We start from the raw sequence: 21,367 nt of genomic DNA, 5'->3' as shown, positions 1-21,367 counted from the left end.
CCAGCCCCCTGGGAGGGGGCTTAGCACCCAGCCTGCTTCCTTATGGGACTTTTTGAGCCTTTGGAATGTGAAAGTGCATGACAAAGAATGAATGGCAAAACCAGGCCAAGATAAGGTAAGTCATCACTTGCTCTAAGAGTGATGTTTCAATGAAGAAAAAAGAACAAATATACAACATTTGTGAGCAAAGAATGGATCTAAATGCCAGCCATAGATTTAAAATAAATGTGTATCAAATAAAGTGCAGCATTTAGTGATGGCATTTCTCAAACCTGTTCCTTAGAGCCTCTTTCTTTAATACATCAGGCTGACCAAAGAGAGGGATGAGAGCCTTAAAGTTAACAATGTAGGGCTCTCAGAAAGCAGCAGCACTGCTCACACAGCCCCTCCAGACCCTCCATGTACAGCAGAGCCAATGCCATGCCCTCTGCTGCAGCACTGTCACTTTGACAGGAGCAAGGCAACGTTTGTGCTGAGCACCTTTATCGCTTGAACTTTTCCTCAAATGCCATGAATGCTTCTGGGCAGTCACTAATGCCCGTGTTGTAGGGCATCAGGAGCAGCTCCGAAGACACAAAGTGACTTCCAGAGCTCTGCAGCAGGTTTGCAGAGGAGACCATCTCTGCCTCATGTCCTCCACTGAGTCACTGATTCACAGAAGGTCCAGGATCATTCATTTTATTGCAAATGCAGACATTTATTATCCCACAACATGAAGGTTATTTTTCCCAACCACTCTCATCTCACATTGTGTTCCAAACAGACCTTCACTGAAGCCAACAGAGGTACAAAATGCAGCAATAAAAGGTCACTGTGACTTTTTTTGATAAGCCGGAATAATGATTAATCTACAATGCAGAAAATCCCAAAGAAATAGTTTCCTGAAGCTTAAAAGATTAATTAAGTAGAAATAATTCAAGTAGAAAAATACATCTACATAGACGTGTCTATAGACATAACATATATTGCAAAGTTATTTCTCTCCATATGGCTTATTAAGAAAACTATACCAAAACCACATTATTGACAACTTGTCATCTATAGGCTGCTATGCCATGTGACCAGCAGGTCTCTGAGGGGATTTGCCTATGGGACGTGTCTTTTTTATGGGTGTGAATTCTACCCCTCAGCCTGCAGTATTTGTACCAAACGCCTTTGCTCCTTGCAGCCGCCGTGGAGCAGGTGGCCATACAAGGACCTTTTGTTCCCTAGCTCCACGTTCCGCCTGGCTCCTCAGCCCCACGCCTGTGCTATGGCGTCAGGCTGTAGTACTCACTGCTCTCCATCCCCAGCTGCCCTCTCTGCTGCGCTCCTGCAAACCTTCATACACCTTGTGCCATTGCTTCTGTGCGGCGCAGACCCCAGAAAACACCCTATACTCATATCTATGAGCTGCTGTACATTTAAAAGCAGATGATCAGAGATCTCTGTATCACCAGATCCAAACGCAGACTGTGAGGCCACCTAACTGTTTGATATTGCCTTTTTCTGAACCTCCTGTTTGCTCTGCCTTTTGCTTTTCCAAGGATATGTGGCTCCCGGCACTCACATCTGTGGGTTATGTAGCTCCTGACTCCCAGAAAGTGACTGCAGGTTGCCTGAAGGAAATAGCCTCCCTGAAGCAGGGTAAATGTGGAAAATGGCAGTGCTGGGCTGCAGAGAGCTGCCAGGCAGGCTGCTTCCCCTCCTGACACAGCTCTCGGAGGTACAGCACTGCCATGGCCTGGTGTACTCACACACACAGCAGTTTCCCATCAGGCCTCAGACCAGGGATGGCTGTCACACAGTCGGAAGGTGGCAGGGGAGCAGCCTCGGCCGGCTGTGATCGTATGTATGCAGCTGGGATTCAGGCAAGATGCAAAGCAGAACCCAATGAGAAGGCCCTGCACAGCTCAGGGTGCCAGGGGCTATAGTAAATGTGGCTACATTCGAACATAAACACTGGAGCAGCTAAAGATAGCAGTTTGCCAAGGATTTGTGTGAAAGGTTCCAGATAAGTACTGGGTGGCAGGTTACGCTGTTCAACTGTGTACTTGGCACCTTGCAAGGCAAGTCCATAAAAGTGCCACTTGTCTGCAAAGTCGGTCAAGTCCTGACAGGTATTTCAAACAGCAATTCGATCACAGCCAACATTTCCACTGAAAATTTAATTAAAGCTAAACTTTGTAGTTGAAAAATTCAGTCTTCCGTAGTGCTTCCTTTCTGCAGCCAATCCCCAGCACCGTGCCAGCCACACAGACCACACTGCCACAGCGCAGTGAGGGGGCATCGAAGCGGCAGTTTGGACACAACCGGAGGACAGGGGCAGTGTGCAGGCCGGGGAGGAGGATGGCTCCCGGGGAGCTGAGGGGCGGCAAGCACTGTGGGGCAGGAGGAGGCCTGCACTGCTGGTCACCATGTCTGCAACCATCACCAAACACTCGTTCCGTTATCAGGAACATTTCAGAGCTCTTGAGATTAGTGGCTGGTGCCATGTAAACAGAGCCTTATATTGGGCAGACGGAGTTACCAGCAGGCCAGCACACAGTGGGAAGAAGCCAAGGCCGGCCCCAGACCTCAGACTCCGAACAAAGAAGGACCCGAGATGGGCAACAGCCTGAAAGCCATTGTTGCTTTTGTGCCCTCCGATGAGTGCCAGAAGTACCTCCTGGAGGACCTGGAGGAGATGCCTGTGGACAAAATGGTGGACCTGAGCAGCAGGCAGCTGCGGAGGCTGCCCCTGCACATCTGCTCCTTCAGGGAACTGGTCAAGTTGTACCTGAGCAACAACAACCTGACGCACCTCCCTCCTGAGCTGGAGCAGCTGCAGAACCTGCAGATTCTGGCGCTGGACTTCAACAACTTCAGGGCACTGCCGCTGGCCGTGTGCGCACTGAAGCAGCTCTGCATCCTCTACCTGGGCAACAATAAGCTCTGCAGCCTGCCTCTCGAGCTGCGGCTCCTGCAGAACCTCAGGACCCTCTGGATCGAGTCCAACTACCTGCAGCAGCTGCCTGAGGTGGTGTGTGAACTCAGCTTGCTCAAGACACTGCACGCCGGTTCCAACGCGCTGCGCACACTGCCCACCCGCCTGCGGAGCCTGCGCGAGCTGCGTTCCATCTGGCTCTCAGGCAACTTACTGGCCGAGTTCCCCTCTGTGCTCCTGCACATGCCTTCTCTGGAGGTGATTGACGTGGACCGCAACGCCATCCGCTTCTTCCCCAGCCTGGCCCACCTGCCCGGCCTCAAGCTGGTGATCTACGACCACAACCCCTGCCGCAATGCCCCCAAGGTGGCCAAGGGGGTACGCAGGGTGGGGAGGTGGTCGGAGGAGAGCCCTGAGCCCCGCAAGCGCTCTGGGGCTGTGATTGAAATCTCGCTCAGTGAGAGACCGTTGCCACTGCCTGCCATCAAAGCTGAGCCAGAAGCCGAGGCCTGCTAATTGCTGCCGGTCCACAGCCCCACAGCACGACAGAGGAAGCAACATGCAGCAGAGAGCTCTGTTCTTACAGCTGCCGTCTTCTTCCCGGAAGATCTGTGACCACTCCAGTTTTGTCGTTGCCAAGTAGCGGTTAGAATGATGGTGAGGGTGGCTGGGTGCGGTTCTGCTGGTTCTTGTGCCTGTAAGGTCTGCCTTAGTGGCAGCTGCGTGTGCCGAGGTTTGATGCAATAGCAAAGAAAACCAAAGCCCTGGCTAAAACAGGAGAACCACAGCTGCAGCAGAGGGAGCCGTGCATGTGGAACCAGAGGACTGGGAGCCCACCTCTCCAGGCTCACATGGGAGCTGTAGCTGAGGCAAGCTTACTGACTGACCAGCTGGGAATGGCTCCAGCTGGCCAAACTCAGACCTCGTCAGATTCCCTTGGAAACGCACAGAACTTCTATTTTCTGAAGTGCAGCAAAACGCTTTGATTGTATAGCACAGAACAGAGACGTGGTTCAACGTGACGTGACATTTTTATCTTTTGATTCCACAGCACTGCGTATTCAGTTTACTGGAAGACAGCTCTCTACCTCAGGGTGGGCAGCCCTCAGTGACAGCGCGGCCACGTCCCTCTCCACATCTCCCCCGTGGTCAGAGCCACCTTCCCAGCGCAGCAGGCAGCAGTAACAGCTGGCCAACCCTACAAGCTTGGAGCCAGTGCCGGTTTGTGCCTGCTTAACGTCATTCTTGAAAAATTTTCTGAAAATATATAGACTCTGGTCACACTTGCTGGCTTGTTAAATGAAGTCTGCATTTAGATCTGGCTGGCACCCACATAGTGTACTTGCTATATTCACTAAATTAAATAAAGCGTTCCAGAGTCTCATTGAGCTATCTTACTTTATAACTAACTGAACCCTCCCTTTCCCCACTCCTTTCCTAAACTTTTTCCAACAAGCTATTTCTTTTTACAAACAGGACAAGAATTTGGGGCTTTAACTCAACATCCAATGTTTTGTTTCCTACAAAACTACCTTGGCACTCTGTTTATTGGGGGTGGTGGGAGAAAATGTGCTTTCACCTGCTTCTTGAAGGCTTGTGTTTAACATTGTTAAGGCAGCACTATCACTGTGGTAATGTGAAGTCTATATTGATTTAGAGGAGCATTCTGCAAGTAGATAGTCTTCATTTCAGGAAGAAAAACCATTTGCACAGATAGATACTTTCCTGTTTTCAAATTAATCTTCCTGCTTTGGCAGACATCCCCTGTCATTTGCCAAGGTGCTGCGTTACTCCGGGAAGGGCCAGATGGGTCACCGAGCCCAGCCAGCTCCTTTCTGCAGGCTGCCACGCAGGCAGGGCGCCGCCGCTCGTCTCTGCTCAGAATCACCATCAAAACCTACGTGAGACCTGCTGCAGGAATCACAGACTTCATTGCTGCTTCAGCTCCTGATAAAGGCACTAGTCCAACAAGGAAACGTATTACCTTTGCACCAGCTACTGGAATAGGAAGGAACATTTAGTTCCCAACAGAAACAGGCTTGAAGGGGGAAGAGAAAAGGGAAAGCAGCGCAGCACGGCACATTTCCCACCAACTGCCCTACTAACTTAATAATAGATATTTGCCAAGGCAGCAAGCCTGTGTCTAAAACCTAACACACACACACACACACACACACACACAGACTACTCAGTTCAGCATGTTGATGTTTCTTCCCAACTAACACCTTCTGAAGCATCCTACATTAAATTTGCAGTGCAGAAAGCTGCAGTGTGATTTAAGTTACTATTACGGGCATTGGCTAAAATTCCTCTTCAGCTTTGTGTCTTCTTCTAAGCATCAGAAAACAAATGCTACTCCAGTAGCACTAGAAAAGGGTAACAACTTCAGAGCCTATTTCTAGGATCCCGATTCCAAGCCTACGCAGCCAGGACTGGAATAAATTGCTTATGAAAAAAAATGAACAATTCAACCTAAAGGAGAATGCAATGAAGGTACACACACCACCGTGGGAGGACAGCACTAGTGCTAACTTAAGCTACTTTGAAGTAGGCAAATAAGAGTGAGTGAAGATGTACGCTGTGACTTGCCTAATGAAACACCAAGACCAACACCACACTGATTTTTTTTATTTTTATTTTTTATTTCTGTGTATCTTAAGTGGAACATGGAAAGGAACAGAAGCTGTAGGGTGTATAAAGCCCATGTTTTATGTGGAAGTGAATCTTAGCCACAACACACATAAACTGAAATAATTTAAAATAAGCTGAAGACGGTTTCTTCTTGCCACTGTTGATGGAGCTGCTCATCTTTAGCTTCTGTTCCATAACCTCACGAAAACTAAGTCATTAAAAAAAATTACTAAGTGAGATCTGGTCCACGCAGTCTCAGGTACCAGGAGAAGTTTAACATGGGCGATGGTCTGGTACGCGTTTTCTGAGGAGAAAAAGAAAAATCAAAGTTTTCCCCCATGCCGAGGTTGACCAGCCTGCCCCTACCTGCCTTCATTTTTCAACTGATATTTTGCATTCAGTGCTAGTTTCATCTCACGGCTTTGAGATGGTACTGCCTTTTGTGATAACACACAAGCTTTGACCACGGTAAGAAAGAACTGTGATTCATAAAACAGTGCAAACTACCCTGTAGCGGCAGGATAATCTGCCTAGAAGCAAGATTTCCCGTGCTTTGTAACAGAACATTCTTTTGTTTTAGCAGCAGATTCTATTTCAGAAGCAGCTGTGCATTTAACACATTCTAAAAGAAAAGTCCCTTCCATTTTGGTCAGCCACTTCTGCAGATGTATTAGTACTCTAAGTGGCACATGAGTAGATGGGGTTTTCAGATTAACCAGGCATTTCTCAGGAACACTATTTTGAGTGCACTGATGGCTCAAAAGGCCTGTTCATATTGCTCATACAAAAAAATTCATATAAAACAAGCGTTGGCATGTCAGATGTCAGACTCCACTTCAAATAAAACAGTTTAAGAACGAGACCTTTTCTGCGGTTACTCTTCCATGGAAGGAAATTACTTTATGCTCAATGCAGACATCCCAGTCATACCTTGGTGCTGCTTTAATAATGTCATCTACACGAAGAATCATTTCTGCTGCTTCAGCCGCACTCAGCAAAACCTGTCTCTTGACTTGGAAACTTTCTGTTACTCCCAGCGCTGCCATGTCTCCAATGATACCCTCTTTCATATCTGAAAGCAAACACAGGTTAAGAAGTGTTGGTTTTTGTGGTTTTTTTTTCCTTTTTTTTTTCTTCCCTTGCTTACTTGAAAGGAAATTACCAGAAGCTAACTACCCAGTAAGTTTATCTCCTGCTTAAATGAACCATACTGATAGTTGGGGAAGTATTAAATAAAATAACTGACATCAAGGTTCCTCCCTTAAGTTCAAAATTCCTCTCCAATTACTTATTTATTTTAAATCACTGCTCTTCTTATTCACTCTAGCATGAAAAGCCTGGTAGAACAAAGGAATGTAACCGTGTGGCCGTGTTCAGTGCAAAGCAAACAGAATAAGCAGTCATCTACATCGCTCTGTTCTGTAACATAAGCAAGTAAAAGCTCAAGTACATCCTGCAAACTGCATTTGATATGAAATGCATCTACGATTTAAACCACATAGGCATAGCGTAATATTTGAACTTGAAGTAGTAAATTTTTATCGTAATTGCTTTTATCAGCAGCAATAAATTACAGACTTTTTGACTACAGCAACATATGGTTCCAGTCAGTTTATGAACAAGTTTACCATCCCCTTCTGACGTTACTTGACCTTTATTATCAGAGCAGTAGCTGAATCAAGGCACTGACACAGAGCCATCACCATATCAAAAATTAAGAACTTGAACTTAGATCCATGGGGGTTTCTATCTCCAAGAAAACAGAATTAATCCAAGAAGATCTCTAGAGTAACAGGAATGCCACCGCACAACAGACTTCAAAAGAATACAGATGGCAGGCATATACTGTGGAATCAATATACTCAGTTCTTCCAGGTGAATTTATTAGTGACAAACAAGCTCAGTAAGGCTACCCCCCCCCTCCACTCAAACACCAATCCAAGAACAGAAGTAATATCAAGCTCTTTACCAAGTCCGTAGGTTGTCTTCCCTTCACTGTGAGCAGCTCTGAGCTGAGCAACCAGATCTGCACTGTCATAGCCAGCATTATCAGCTATTATTGTTGGGATCTAAGCAGATAAACACAGGTTGGTTTTAATTAGCACACAGACTGATTCCTAGTAAACATCAAAAATATACTTTGACACTGCTATTTGGCTATTCAGTTTCAAGAAGAGCGACTAATCAAGAACACAGCAGATTATCTGTTACACTGATCAGAAATTAGAAAAAGTCAGTAAACCAATGAGCTCCTGAAACTTTACATCTACTAACCCAGCACTCTGATTAAACAAACTTACCATTCGTAAAGCCTTAGCAAAGGACTCCATTGCAACAGATTCTTTGCCAGGTGTTCTGATGGCAAGTTCTGCAACAGCATTAGCCATCAGCATCTCTGAACAACCTGTACATTGAAGACACACAAGTGTTTTATACGTGAGTTGAACAGTAATATGAAATGTGTATCATGTCCATAGGATAAAGAATTTAATAATCACCTCCACCATAAACAGTTCTAGTGTCTTTCACAGTCTGGGCGAGAACACAGAGAGCATCATGCAGAGACCTCTCAGCTTCATCTAGAATTTGCTGTGTTGCTCCACGCAGAACTATGGTACAGGCTTCACCTATGAAGTTCAAACGCAGGAAGATTTAAAACAAACACACCAGTCAGAAGAGGGTGTTAACATGACAGAAGACAACAGTATCACAAAGCATTTGAAATGGTTTCGCTATCACTGCAGTTCTACACGAGATCGATATGTAGAGAGGAAAAGGGGAAGAGTGATGACATTTCACAGACAGATTGAAATGACGTGCACTACACTAGTGCCTTCATCAGTGAATTGTTCCAAATATCTTTGCTAATTCAACAGAAAGTGAATCTTTTATCTCAAAACAAGCACCTGGAAGTTTATTAGAACAAGCTACCCATGTCTTGAAGTACAACAGACCGCTACTTCTCTCATCAATTTAATCACCCAAAGTAGAAATTTTGGATACCATCCTCGCAAGTGCTTATGTAAATGTTTAGTATTACGTAAGTTAACAGTTTTCAACCATGAAGATGGTATTTTTGCAGGAATCATGTTTTTATGAAGAGCAAGGCTTTCAGAAAAACAGTTAGGTAAGTCACTATATAGCTCTACCATCCTGGTAACCGAACGGTGCTAGCACAGAGTTAAAACAAATATCTCAACGTGCCATCCCTGTTAAGACACTCACCCATTGCCACACCAGAGAAATGAATGAGTTTATCTTCTCCAATCATGACTTCTTCAATAAGCTTGCAACTTCCTAGCTTTACTAGCTCAGGGTGATCAAAGGTTGATGCAATTTCACCACCTACAAATGTAAGATTATATAAAGTCAAAAAGCATCCTCAGTTCTAGCCAAGACCCAAAAAGGAAAGAAAAAAAAATCCATGTAATTGCGTAAGAATAAATTCAAGATAACAATACTGAGAAGCCAAATTTTTCTGATGTCAGTATATGTACCAGAAGCCTTCTACTGATGTTGATAAACCCTTAAGACATCAGTGTTTTGTGTCGAAAGAACTACAATAGCTGTACAGTTTTTGAGTTCTGCACAGATAATACTGGCAGATAACAACATGCAGTCTCTTAAAACGTGCATCTGTTTGAAGTTTTTGTGTTATTCACTCATTACATGCTTATAAAATCTTACCTCACATTTGTTGCTTTGAAACTTGTGCTCACCATCGGTAAACTCTCGTATCACAAATACTACAAAGACCAGAATGTTTCTGAATGAAATAGTGCTCTAGCACTTTGCTAGAACTTTCCCACTAGGAAATCATTTATGTGCATTCATTCACTATGTACATTCTATTATCCCACATCAGTTCACAGCATTGCTTTAGTTGTAGCTACAAGGAAAGATGAGATCTGCAGTACAGTACGTGTTTATACTCTACGATTTGATCCAGTGTGGTCATCCATCACTGTCCACTTGTTCTGCCTACAAAATCTGAATTTCTTCCAGAACAAAGCTTCCCAATGAAGCACCTGACTGTGTCAAGGTGCCTACAGACAGCTGCATGCAACTGCAGTTTTAGTTCTGATGCACTAAACCAGACAGTAACTTTTCTCTCTGCAAAACAAACTCTCCATTTTCCTGATGACTGACCACGACTAAAACACCCAGACTGTACATGTTATTTGAAGTCTACCTCAAGCTGATGACTCAGGCCCACATTTTTAACATAAGATGACCCTTTACTCTCTTCTGTTATTACAGTCAAACAGACATTTATAACAAGGTGGTATTAATTTGTGGACTTATCCTGCACTATCCATTGCTAAGGTATCTTTTCCCTACAAAATAAGCTTTTCTAATGTTCATCAAGCAGGGGCTTAATTTGAAAGTATTTTTAAAATACAGAAGAGGAATATGAACTGGCTAAGTAATGTTTTTCGGTTTGTATCATCACCCTCTGTTCACAGTTGGTAGAGAAAACATGTTTAAATCATTACGAAGGAAGGATTCAGAATCAATCATTTTACAAGTGAAATGTTATACTGAAAACAGAAACTGAATTATCTGCTATTGGAAGCACACTGACTGTTGATAAATCCACAACTTAGTTTTAAAGTTACTTGCGGTTAATTTCACAGCCCTCCATACACATTTGTATGCAAGCTGTGTAAAATAAAGCTTATGCTAAGTACTTTTCACATTCACAGATCTCCTTAATAGTTGAAAGAAAGTAAAAGCCAGGTAATCAACCATTGACACTTGCTGAAGATCAAACAAATAATGTGGCCCTCCAAGTGCCGTGCAGTAAGGCAGCCTACATACCTGTAACAAGAGCCAGACGCTCCACACCAGCAAAGTCTGCATGTTCAATAGCCATGACGCCAGCAGCCCCAAACAGCTGTTCAGGGTAGTTGTAGATCAGCTGTCTACAATTCAAGCAAAAGCACAGCTTCCCATTACAGAAAGAACAAACCTTTTACACAATTATACCAGATTTACCAGAGTAACAAAGGACAGCCAATTCTTAGCAGTATGGATGTAGATTGCTGAAAGCAACAAGAACAGCCCTAATCATAGAATCATAGAACTAGCTAGGTTGGAAAAGACCTACAAGATCGTCCAGTCCAACCATCCACCTACCACCAATAACCCCACTAAACCATGTCTCTCAACGCTATACCTAAATGTTTCTTGAACACCTCCAGGGATGGTGACTCCACCACCTCCCTGGGCAGCCCATTCCAGCGCCTGACCACTCTTTCAGAAAAGTAGTATTTCCTAACGTCCAGCCTAAATCTCCCCTGGCGCAACTTGAGGCCATTCCCCCTCGTCCTGTCACTAGTTACAAGAGAGAAGAGGCCGACCCCCAGCTCACTAAATGTGAGCACTGGCCACCCAAAGTTACACTCACACAGAAGCAAACAATCAATGACAGGAAAGAAAAGCTACCCCCAAAAAATTTCAAACTACTATAGTTCTGAATACGCTGCCTCTGAAGACACACTATCAATGCTTTAAATTCCAAGTCCTTTGATTCTAGGTGCCTTATAGAAGTTTAGTTGCCAATTCTACAGCAGGGTGCACTAGAACAACATGTAAAAGATTCTCCTTAATTCCTTACTAAGGCAAAATCCAAACAGTACACAACTCTGTGGGAACAATACACGGCCTGTCTTCTAACATACACAGAAGACTACAGAGAAAAGTATGTGCTTCTTTACTTATACATACTCTCCTCTCTCCAAAATAGGGTCAACAACCAAATTATTTTTCCCTTCCAAATTAGAGACTGAAAACAGTAGAAATGCAGAAGCTAGGAGATGTCACCTCTGCGAAAATAGATACTTATAACGTATCTTCCGAAGAGACAGTCAGCATTGCTGATTATGTACTGAGAAGATTCCTCCTACTCTAGATCAGTATTGCCTTGACCCATCACACATCTCCTCAGTGGTATTGAAGTGGCAAACGTATCAGATGTGGATGAGATCTACAACATGGCTGCAAGCAGAAATCAATTGTATCAGTGAATAAATCAAAGTTAGAATGACTATTAACTTGAATATCATTAGCCTGGCTACAATGACTGACCACTACTTGAACTTCTCAGGGCAACCACCACCTGTTTTACAGGCATACTGCTTAGCAGCTATGAAGCTGAGAATTCTTTCTGCATTACCTTCAAGTATTCTTCCATCAGTCCACTATAGGACTCTATACATCTGTACCACGTTTACTGGACAGACCACTCATTTTGCCTACACTAGAACACAGCGTACGTGAAACGTGACACAGATGAAAAGACTGAGATTCATAGATCTGTCAGTGGTTATTACATAACTAAACAAATCTGTTACTATAAAACCATAGCAACACTACTTAGATTACTTGGGCTTAGACATGGATCCCTACTTACAGAAGAGCCAAGCAGCAGGACAAGGGTGTACGGCACATGGGGGGGTGCAATGAAAACAACACTAGCCTCACTGAAGCGAATCAATTAAGCATTAGGTGATATCAACTAGTTTTACAGATATGGGCATAAACAGTATTATTTATACACATACCGTATTAAAACCTCACTACTCTGTATTATAAACTCTATCCCTTTTCCAAGAGAACATACCTGTTAATAAAGCAGTTTATTCCATGCTTAAGAATACGGTCTACTTTCTCCTTCATTTTTTCCTTTTCCGCCTGTTCTATTTCTGCAACCTTTGCTGTAGAGTCCACTCTAACGCGAGAGCCAAAAATCTAAATTAAAGAAAACAGGGAATTCAGCCTGAACATTTAATTGTTTATGAAAACACTGTTTCAAAACAGCAGTTCCATCACATACCTTAATCTTATCTGTATCCATACCAGTATTTGCAATAAGAATCTTTGCATTTTCAATTCTTTTCGGCTGGTTTACACCAATCTTCTTGTCAAGCAAAAAGCCTGTAGTAATAAAAGATTTTAAGAATTTCAAATTAAGAAAGGACAACGGACCATTTATATTATTGCAAGAATAAATATCTTATACTTTACAATTCAGTATTACCATAGCGATATATAACTTTTAACAGTTTCATTTCTTAAGCACAAGATGAAGGTAAAAACACTTACCTTCATCTAAGTAAGAATCAGCCAAACTTCCACCAAGCTTCTTAATGATGTGGATAGCCTCCAAGTTTCCAGAACCTTTCAATCTAAGGACAGCTTCTACAGCTAGCTTGACAAAGTGATCTTTATGATGAGTAAGTAATTTTGATGAAAGAGTCGTTCCTGCAATGTTCATCAAGTCTTCACGGAACTTCACTTCATCGTCACTGCAATAAAGGCAGTACAGCTATGTCAGAAGGTCTCGATCTGACAGTCTTAACTGTCTCTAGACTACCACTATCATGGTATCTCAAAACACCAAGCAGAAATAAGATCCATACTCATTTTGAAATCGGAGAAGCCACAGGTGAAGTAGTTCTTTGAAGCTGGTTTTAATTAAATGTAGCCTCATTTTTACAAAGCACTGGTTCAACAAAAGTAACGACAACAAAATTAACAAAATCAGTTCAGTCTTACAATGACTTACCTGCGTTTTGCTATTTTGATCAGACACCATGATAGCACATATTCTATCAGCAGCCTGTACGTCATGATGGCATCCCAGATTTTTGGCTACATAATATCTAAAACAGTTAAACCTACCCTGGCCCCTGGCAGAACAAGAAATTGCACAACTTTGTCAAATACCAGAAACTGCTTCTCCACAGTTTCTTGAGAATAGATAACTAGAGATCGGTGCTTCTTCTCTTCTTCCATAGCAAGGCTTTAAAACAACTCCTATTTCACTGTCCTTGTACTATTTGCACCTCAATACTGAATTGGGATTCTACAATGTGTAATTTCACTACAAGAATAGTTTGGACCGATTACAAACAAAAACTTCGCACTCACTTGGAAAAGCCTGTGCTGTCATGTAAAGAATACAGACAGAGTAAGAAATCTGAAATAACTACTTTGACTTCTTACGGAGAAAATTAGAGTTAATTTTCTGTTTCTGAATATCACAAGTAACTGTAAATAACATTACAGAGCTTCTACAGCTTGCCTAACTCAAAAGTAGTCTTTCTTTTCCCCCTCAACTGTTGAGTTCATTTATTCCGTTTAAAAGACAGCAAAAAATTTCCCAGAGTTACATAGTTCTCACAGATAAGTTTTAATCTCAAATAGTTTATAAAGAGCTACTGCAACTCTAAATTACTAACCCATGATCCACAGCTGCTTTCAAGAGTGCCTCTCTCGAAGCTTTTGTGGCAGCCCTCCAACCTGCAATGATGGTCTGAGGATGAATCTTCTTTGAAATCAGTAATTCTGCCTCCTATTTGAATAAAATTAATCATTAGCTTTTTTTTTTTTTAAACACAAGACATTTACATTAGCTAGAAGAGATACTTCTGAGTAGTCTGAAAATTCTGAATGCCAGTAAGAGCACAAGAACTAAAGACCTAAGAGAGGGAGAACATTCTAGACACCCCCCTCCTCCTCCAATCTAGGCAAATACGATCTGCCCTTGGAATTAAGTAACAAAACTAATATGGTCTTCTAATACGAAGAGCAACCAGATGCATCAAAATAGCAGACTCTCACTTGAGAGTTGCACATCAGTTCCTGGTTCACTTAAATCTGTAACTTAAGGTGTAGAGGGGGCCCAGAGGACAGCAAGGAACACCCTCAAACTCCCTTCTGCAAGGAAGTCAGCAAGCTGATGCACCATTTCTCAGATGCTCCTGATCTCAGATCGAGGAACTATGATCATTAGACCCCCTGGTACAGCTTGAGTTCTTCACTTCTAAGACTCATTTCACAGCGATTTCAGATTTAGAGTTAGGTAATCTTCAATATGCAGCATTTAAAGGAATGTTATGAATTCAGGTCTTGTGCACACAACAACAGAATCTGACAAGGTTGTTTTTCCCCCTCCCTAACATTGTGGAAAAGGTTTTCAAAGGACCAAAATTAAAATTTAAAAATATATGAAAATCATATCTAAAGCTTTTTTCCTATCAATTTAATGGCAATGGGGCAGAATATTCCTATCCTTTGGGAGCCCTCTTCATAAGCATCAATAATACACCTTCTATTGATATCACAGGACTACATGGCCTATATAAAAACATCTAAAAATGTTAATACATCACCCTCAGTAACTCAGCTGCCAACACTGTGACAGATGTAGTTCCATCACCAACTTCATCATCTTGAACCTTTGACATATCTAAAAGAAAGCCACTGCATTAATGATTTGATTCGGAACACCTTGATCAATCCTAGCAGCTATAATCAAGAGCATTTTTATCTCACATTACGTTAAGGAAGAAAAAAGAATTCTACTGCCAGATAAAGAGGCTGATAAACTATAAGCCACAGAAAAACCTGAGATGCAAATTAAATGCAGCATCCCTCAAATTCCCCATCTTCATTTGCAACACAGACCTTATTCTAGCCTGTCAGTGGTCAAGAGCCACCCCTCTCTCAACCTGCGCCTAAAGATATCATCAAAACAAAGTAAGGCCAGACAGATGCTCTCAGGTACAGATGTGCAATATCTATCACAGAATACGTCAGTTTTTCACACTGTGTAGAATACTTCTCTATGAACAAGTTAAAACTACGTAAGAAAGTTGCAAATGAAGAAAGTCCAAGAACGACAATGACAAATTGTTATGAACTCACCAACCAAGACCTTGGCGGCTGGGTTGTCAACTCCAATAGCTTTCAGGATGGTTGCACCATCATTGGTCACTGTCACCGTGCTATCTCTCCCAGTACTTAGGAGAATCTTGTCCTACACAATACAAGAATTGGAACAGTTTGAAAAAGAACAGTAACTATTAAAACTAAATTATCATGCAATGGTTTGAGTTGGAAGGGACCTTAAAGCCCACCCACTTCCAACCCCCCGTCATGGGCTGGGGGCCACCCACCACCTCAGGCTGCCCAGGGCCTCATCCAACCTGGCCTTGAGCACCTCCACGGATGGAGCACCCACAGCTTCTCTGGGCAGCCTGTGCCAGTGCCTCTTTATCCTCACAGTGAAGAATTTCTTCCTTACACCTAATTTAAACGTGCCCTCTTTCAGTGTAAAGCCATTATCCCTTGTCCTGTCACTATGCTCCTTGATAAAGAGTCCCTTCCCAGCCTTCCCGTAGTCCCCTATTCAGGTACTGGAAGGCTGCACTGAGGTCTCCCTGGAGCCTTCTTTTCTCCAGGTTCAACAAGCCCAGCTCCTTCAGCCTGTCTCCATAAGAAAAGCACTCCCATCATCCTTGTGACCTCTGCTGGACCCACTCCAATCGCTCCATGCCTTTCTTGTGCTGGGCATCCCAGACCTGGACAGAGTACTGGATAAGAGAGGAGAACAGGGGGAAGATGCCCTCCTCTCTCTGGTGGTTACACTTCTTTTGATACAGCCCAGGATACAGTTGGCTTTCTGGACTGCAAGCACATGTTGCTGGCTCATATTCAGCTTTTCATCCAACAATCTACCCAAGTCCTCCTCCACAGGGCTGCTTTCTATCCACTCACTGCCCAGTCTGTATTCATGTTTGGGATTGCCTTGACCCATGTGCAAGATCTTGCACTCCATGACCCACTTGCATGGGTCAAAGTCACAGATTAACAGGTATGACCACTGAGAACTTGCAGCTATCTTACCATGCCCTTAGGTCCCAGAGTGCTTTTGACCAGGTCACCAATAGCAATTGCACCAACAAAGGAGGACTGCAATGAAAGCAGATATGCCTTAGAAAATTCTGTAGTTCTACTTTAAAAGAATAAGTAAATGCTAGGCTATAACTTCCAAGGGGACATCTTAACCAAGCTCTTCTATAGAGAAACTCCTTTCAGCAGAATCTGGTTCCAAGTTTCTTAAGTGCTACATTTCAATAATCAGATGAAACGTGCTTAATTTTTTGCAGTAAGCATAAAACCACGTATCAGAACCAAAAGAAGACTTCCATGGAACATGAACCTTCTACGCTGAGATACAGAGAAACTCTTAACGATATACACAAAACACTTCTACCTTCTGCAACAAAAGACAATAAGAGACAGATGAAGCTCTACATCACTACAAACTGATGGTAAATTTAAATTTAAAAGAAGGACTATAATTATTCAGAGCATCACCAGTTTATCTTAGAGAATGTACTTACCAACCGAGCTGTTTCTGCCTTCTCTTCATCTGCACCTGCCTTGAAAATGTTGACGGGAGCAAGGGAAATGGATGCCTACAACGGCACGGGCAGAAAATACTTCTGTAGCTTTCACAAAACACTGCATTTTAAGAACAAATCCCCGACGCTAACAATCTAAACAATAGTTTTATTGCTGAAATAATTCCTGTGACACGTTTGGTTTTGATAACAACTACATTAATCCTGAATAGACCTTGATTACTCGTTGGAAATCCATACCGCCATCTCTTAACTGCGAGATTACGTGAATTATGTGGCGAAGGGACGACGAGATAGACTGCATTTGCTGGAAGAGACTGCGACGGCTTCCCCGAATTTACACGGCCAGAAGCGGGCCGCCGCCCGCCCGCTCCGCAGGGCCGGCCCGGCACAGCCCCTCGGGGTGAGCGCCCCCCCCCCACCCCCCCCCCCCCAGCGGTACCCACCCGGCGCCGGGTCCCGCCCGCGGCCTAACGGGCGCGCCTCGTGCGCGCTCTGGAACCTTCCAGGCCCAACCCCCTCCCCCACGGCCCACGCGGGCCCCCTCAACCCCCGCGCCGCCCCCTTCCCCTCTCCCCCTCGGGTGGAAGCGCCGCGGGCACGGCGCGGGGCCGCCCGCCGCTCACCATGCTGCCGCGGGATCTCCAGCCGCCTCCGGTACCGGACGAGAGCGCACACCGCCGCCACCGCACCAGCGCCCGGCGGAAGTGCCGTCGGAGGAAGCGACGGCGCCGCGCGGGGCTCTGGGAGCTGTAGTCAGCCCCGCAGCGGGAGGGAGCAACGCGGGAACACCCGCTGCATTGGGCGGGGCTGCCCCATTTTAATTCCGTCGTATGCCTGAGGCTGGCCTCCTGTGAGCTTGGCAGCCGACCGCAGGCTTGTGTCATTGTATCACCCGCATCGCCCATTAAAAGCGAGCAGAATTAGACCCGGGAGGCAGTCCTGCGCGGTCCCTCTCGGCACGGTCCTGTTGCCGTATGGCATCTGAAGTTCTGCTGCCTGTTCTCTGGGAAGTACAGCCGTGCCAATGCCCACCTAAGCCCGGTTCTATTGCTTTTTCTGCTTACAGAAAGCCTGTCACCTGGAATCATAGCATCGTTAGTAGAATCATTAAGGCTGGAAAAGACCACAAAGATGGTAGAATCATAGAACGGTTTGGGTTGGAAGGAACCTTTCAGATCATCTAGTTCCAACCCCCCTGCTATAGGCAGGGTCTCCTTCCTCTAGACCAGATTGCTCACAGCCCCATCCAGCCTGGCCTTGAATGCTTCCAGGGAGAGGGCATCCACAACCTCTCTGGGCAACCTGTTCCAGTGTCTCACCACCCTCATAGTAAAGAATTTCTTCCTAATATCTAGTCTAAATCTACCTTCTTCCAGTTTAAAGCCATTTCCCCTCGTCCTGTCACTACCCACCCTTATAAAAAGTCCCTCCCCAGCTTTCCTGTAGGCCCCTTCAGGTACTGGAAGGCTGCTGTGAGGTCTCCTCGGAGCCTTCTCTTCTCCAGGCAGAAGAGCCCCAGCTCTCTCAGCCTGTCCTTGTAGGGGAAGTGCTCCAGCCCTCTGATCATCTTCGTGGCCCTCCTCTGGACCTGCTCCAACAGTTCCATGTCTTTGTGCTTTGGGCTCCAGAACTGGACGCGGTACTCCAGCTGGGGTCTCATGAGAGCAGAGTAGAGAGGCAGAATTTCCTCCCTTGACTTGCTGGTCACATTCTCTTCATATAACCCAGGATATGATTGGCCTTCTGGGCTGCAAGTGCACATTGACAGCTCATGTTGAATCATCAGTTCCAACCACCAACCCACTACCACCGTGCCCACTAACCATGTCCGTCAGTGCCACATCTCCACATTTCTTGAACACCTCCAGGGACAGTGACTACCACCTCCCTGGGCAGCCTGTTCCAGTGCTTCACCACTCCTTCTGAGAAGAAATTCTGGCTAATATCCAACCTGAACCTCACCTGGTGTAACTTAGACCATTACCTCTTGTCCTATGACTGTTACCTGAGAGATGAGGCCAACCCCCACCTCAATACAACCTCCTTTCAGAGGGTTGTAGAGAAGGATAAGGTCTCCCTAGAGCTTCCTCCAGACTGAACAATCCCAGTCCCCTAGCTACTTCCCGTAAGACTTGTGCTCCTGACACCTCACCAGCTGGTCAAATATCAGAAGGCTCTGGGGAGACCTGAGAGCAGCCTTTCAGTATCTAAAGGGGGGCTGTAAGAAAGAAGGGGACAGACTAGCAGGGTCTCTTGTGATAGGATGAGGGGAAATGGTTTCAGACTAACAGAGGGGAGATTTCAATTGGATATAAGGAAGTTTTTCACAATAAGAGTGGTGAGGCACTGGACGAGGTTGCCCAGAGATGCAGTGGATGCCCCATCCTTGGAGACGCTCAAGGTCAGGCTGGGGGGGCTCTGAGCAACCTGATGGAGCTGCAGGTGTCCCTGTTCATTGCAGGGGGGGTGGACTAAATGACCATTAAGGGTCCCTTCCAACTCAAACAATTCTATGATCCTATGATGTACATATAAAGAAATTGGTTTGTATGACTTATTCCTTGAGAATTTATTCTGCTATTCTCTTGCTCTCAGACTACTTGTGCCAGAGATTTGGACTGTACCCTCTCCAATTTCTTTTTTGGCTAAAAAAGCAAAGCCTTTTGGGAAAGCACATCCTGAGAAACATCTCTGGGTGTATGTTCAAGACTCAGGCTGGCCAAAGGCAGGTGTCTTTCCCAATAGAGAGGTAAAATAAACACCACTAAAACTCTGCCACCTTTCATACCTGTCTCTCAATTTAAACATACGTAGTTTAGGATTTTTTGGAAGGGCTTTTTGCTCTCTTCAGAGAGTGGGACATGCTTTCACCCCAGTCTTAAGTATCTTAAGTTTTGGGTTGGGTAATAAACTGGAAAAAACAAAGATAATAACTACTTTTATCTTAGAATTAGAGCATTCATAAGATGCACATTGAACTAATATCGATTTTAATTCACATTTTCTGCTATCATGGTGTAAGCTGAGGTTATAAATGAGCTGTGCTCTGGGTTATTTTAACTGAGACAACAAGTTTTGTGCTTCGCAGTTACATGTAGAACTACCAGAAAATACCAGAGATCAACCAACCAACATGGCCTTTAGCTAAGATAATTTGCACTTAAAGATATACATACGTATAAAAAAGGCAACTCAGTGGCAGACCATGCCAACACTGAAGCTGTTACCTCCTGATCTCTGCTCATTGCAATATTTTAATACGAGCAGAAGCTCCTTAAACTGATACTACTTCTCACCTCCCGTGCTGTGGGATGAGTGCCTAGGAGCGGACTATGTTGCACATTTCAGCACTGGAGCTGACTGCTCTGCATCTCTCAGCTCCAGGTCCAGCACAGGCCCAGTGCCCTGGGAAAACAATCATCACAAAATCCAGCCCTTTGGGTGCTGAAGATTAACACATGTATTACTGTGCTTTATGTATAGAGATTTTAATTTGTAGCATTATTGGTGGAGAATTGGCTGTTTAATGTCATCTAAGCCAGCTTCAAAAATTATTTCAGTACAAAGCATATTTTTACTGGTAACACTGACGGACTACATCAGTTCAATGATATTTTAGTAATTATACTCAGATTATTAATTTTACTTATTGCTTATTGATTTTCCTATGACAACAAGCTGGAAGAGCTGAGGTTGCTCAGCCCAAAGAAAAGAAAGCTCTGAAGAGACCTCAGTGCAGCTTTCCAGCACCTAAATAGGGGCCTACAAGAAAGCTCTTTGTCAGGGAGTGTTGTGACAGGACAAGGGGTAATAGCTTTACACCAAAAGAGGGCACGTTTAGATTAGGCATAAGGAAGAAATTCTTCACTGTGAGGATAAAGAGGCCCTGGCACAGGCTGCCCAGAGAAGCTGTGGGTGCCCCATCCCTGGAGGCGTTCAAGCCCAGGTTGGATGGGGCCCTGGGCAGCCTGAGGTGCTGGGTGGCAACCAGCCCACGGCAGGGGGCTGGAACTGGGTGGGCTTTAAGGTCCCTTCCAACTCAAACCACTGTATGATAATTTAGTTCTATGACAATTTAGTTCTATGATAAATTAGTTACTGTACATTTTCAAACTAATCTGAATCTTGCATCATGAAGGACAAGATCACCACATTTTATCATCTCTGGAGAAAAGTGTAAAGGCCATCTGGACAGGGCTTCAACCTTGTATTTTTCCTATTACTCTTTCTGAAATCATTGGTACAATGCTTAAAAAAAAAAAAAAAAGATGTTAGGTTTTGTTAAATCTTAGTCATTTAATAACTTGATGGTATGTGATTTGCTAACAAGTAGTAGGTAGCCAGCAGTACAACAACAGAACTCCAGGCCTATGGGCAGAAGAAAGGAACGGAGCTCTACAGAAAGGAAACAAAAGCTTGTGGAAAAATTTACAAACACACACAAGGTCACTGTCTTCTGGATTTTCTTCCCACTACTGAATGGAATACTAGGGGAAAAAAATAGATATTTATAATTGCCTTGAAGCAACGATTTAAAGAAAAGCAAAAAAGGCCACTAATGCAATATGTATCCACAGTAACAATGGTTGATATTGAAGTAACCCACACATTA

The 21,367-nt window shown here is 44.2% G+C and overlaps 2 protein-coding genes across 4 annotated transcripts; one reads left to right on the top strand and one right to left on the bottom strand.

Annotated features, from left to right (window-relative positions):
- Nucleotides 2,099–3,774, top strand: LRRC10 (leucine rich repeat containing 10). The gene has a single exon (XM_021384336.1). The coding sequence runs from the start codon at nt 2,585–2,587 to the stop codon at nt 3,419–3,421; it is 837 nt and encodes a 278-aa protein (XP_021240011.1). The 5' UTR covers nt 2,099–2,584; the 3' UTR covers nt 3,422–3,774.
- On the bottom strand, nt 5,524–17,654 carry CCT2 (chaperonin containing TCP1 subunit 2). Of its 3 annotated transcripts, none has more exons than XM_021385144.1 (16): nt 17,379–17,654; nt 16,732–16,806; nt 16,232–16,297; nt 15,251–15,362; nt 14,716–14,792; nt 13,783–13,895; nt 12,644–12,846; nt 12,375–12,475; nt 12,162–12,289; nt 10,358–10,461; nt 8,762–8,881; nt 8,035–8,163; nt 7,837–7,940; nt 7,506–7,605; nt 6,467–6,608; nt 5,524–5,840 (listed from the first exon to the last, which is right to left on the bottom strand). In XM_021385144.1, exons 1-16 carry the CDS (start codon nt 17,637–17,639, stop codon nt 5,810–5,812), a joined length of 1,866 nt encoding a protein of 621 aa, XP_021240819.1. In that variant the 5' UTR covers nt 17,640–17,654; the 3' UTR covers nt 5,524–5,809. The 3 variants fall into 3 exon arrangements, with proteins under 3 accessions (XP_021240819.1, XP_021240820.1, XP_021240821.1); XM_021385145.1 differs by lacking the exon at nt 17,379–17,654 and adding an exon at nt 16,967–17,159; XM_021385146.1 differs by lacking the exon at nt 17,379–17,654 and adding an exon at nt 16,993–17,159.

The sequence above is a fragment of the Numida meleagris genome, chromosome 1 (genome assembly GCF_002078875.1).
Source record: "Numida meleagris isolate 19003 breed g44 Domestic line chromosome 1, NumMel1.0, whole genome shotgun sequence".
Lineage (NCBI taxonomy): Eukaryota > Metazoa > Chordata > Aves > Galliformes > Numididae > Numida > Numida meleagris.
Note: the sequence above shows the minus strand (reverse complement) of the source record. Positions and strands in the feature narration are given on the sequence as shown.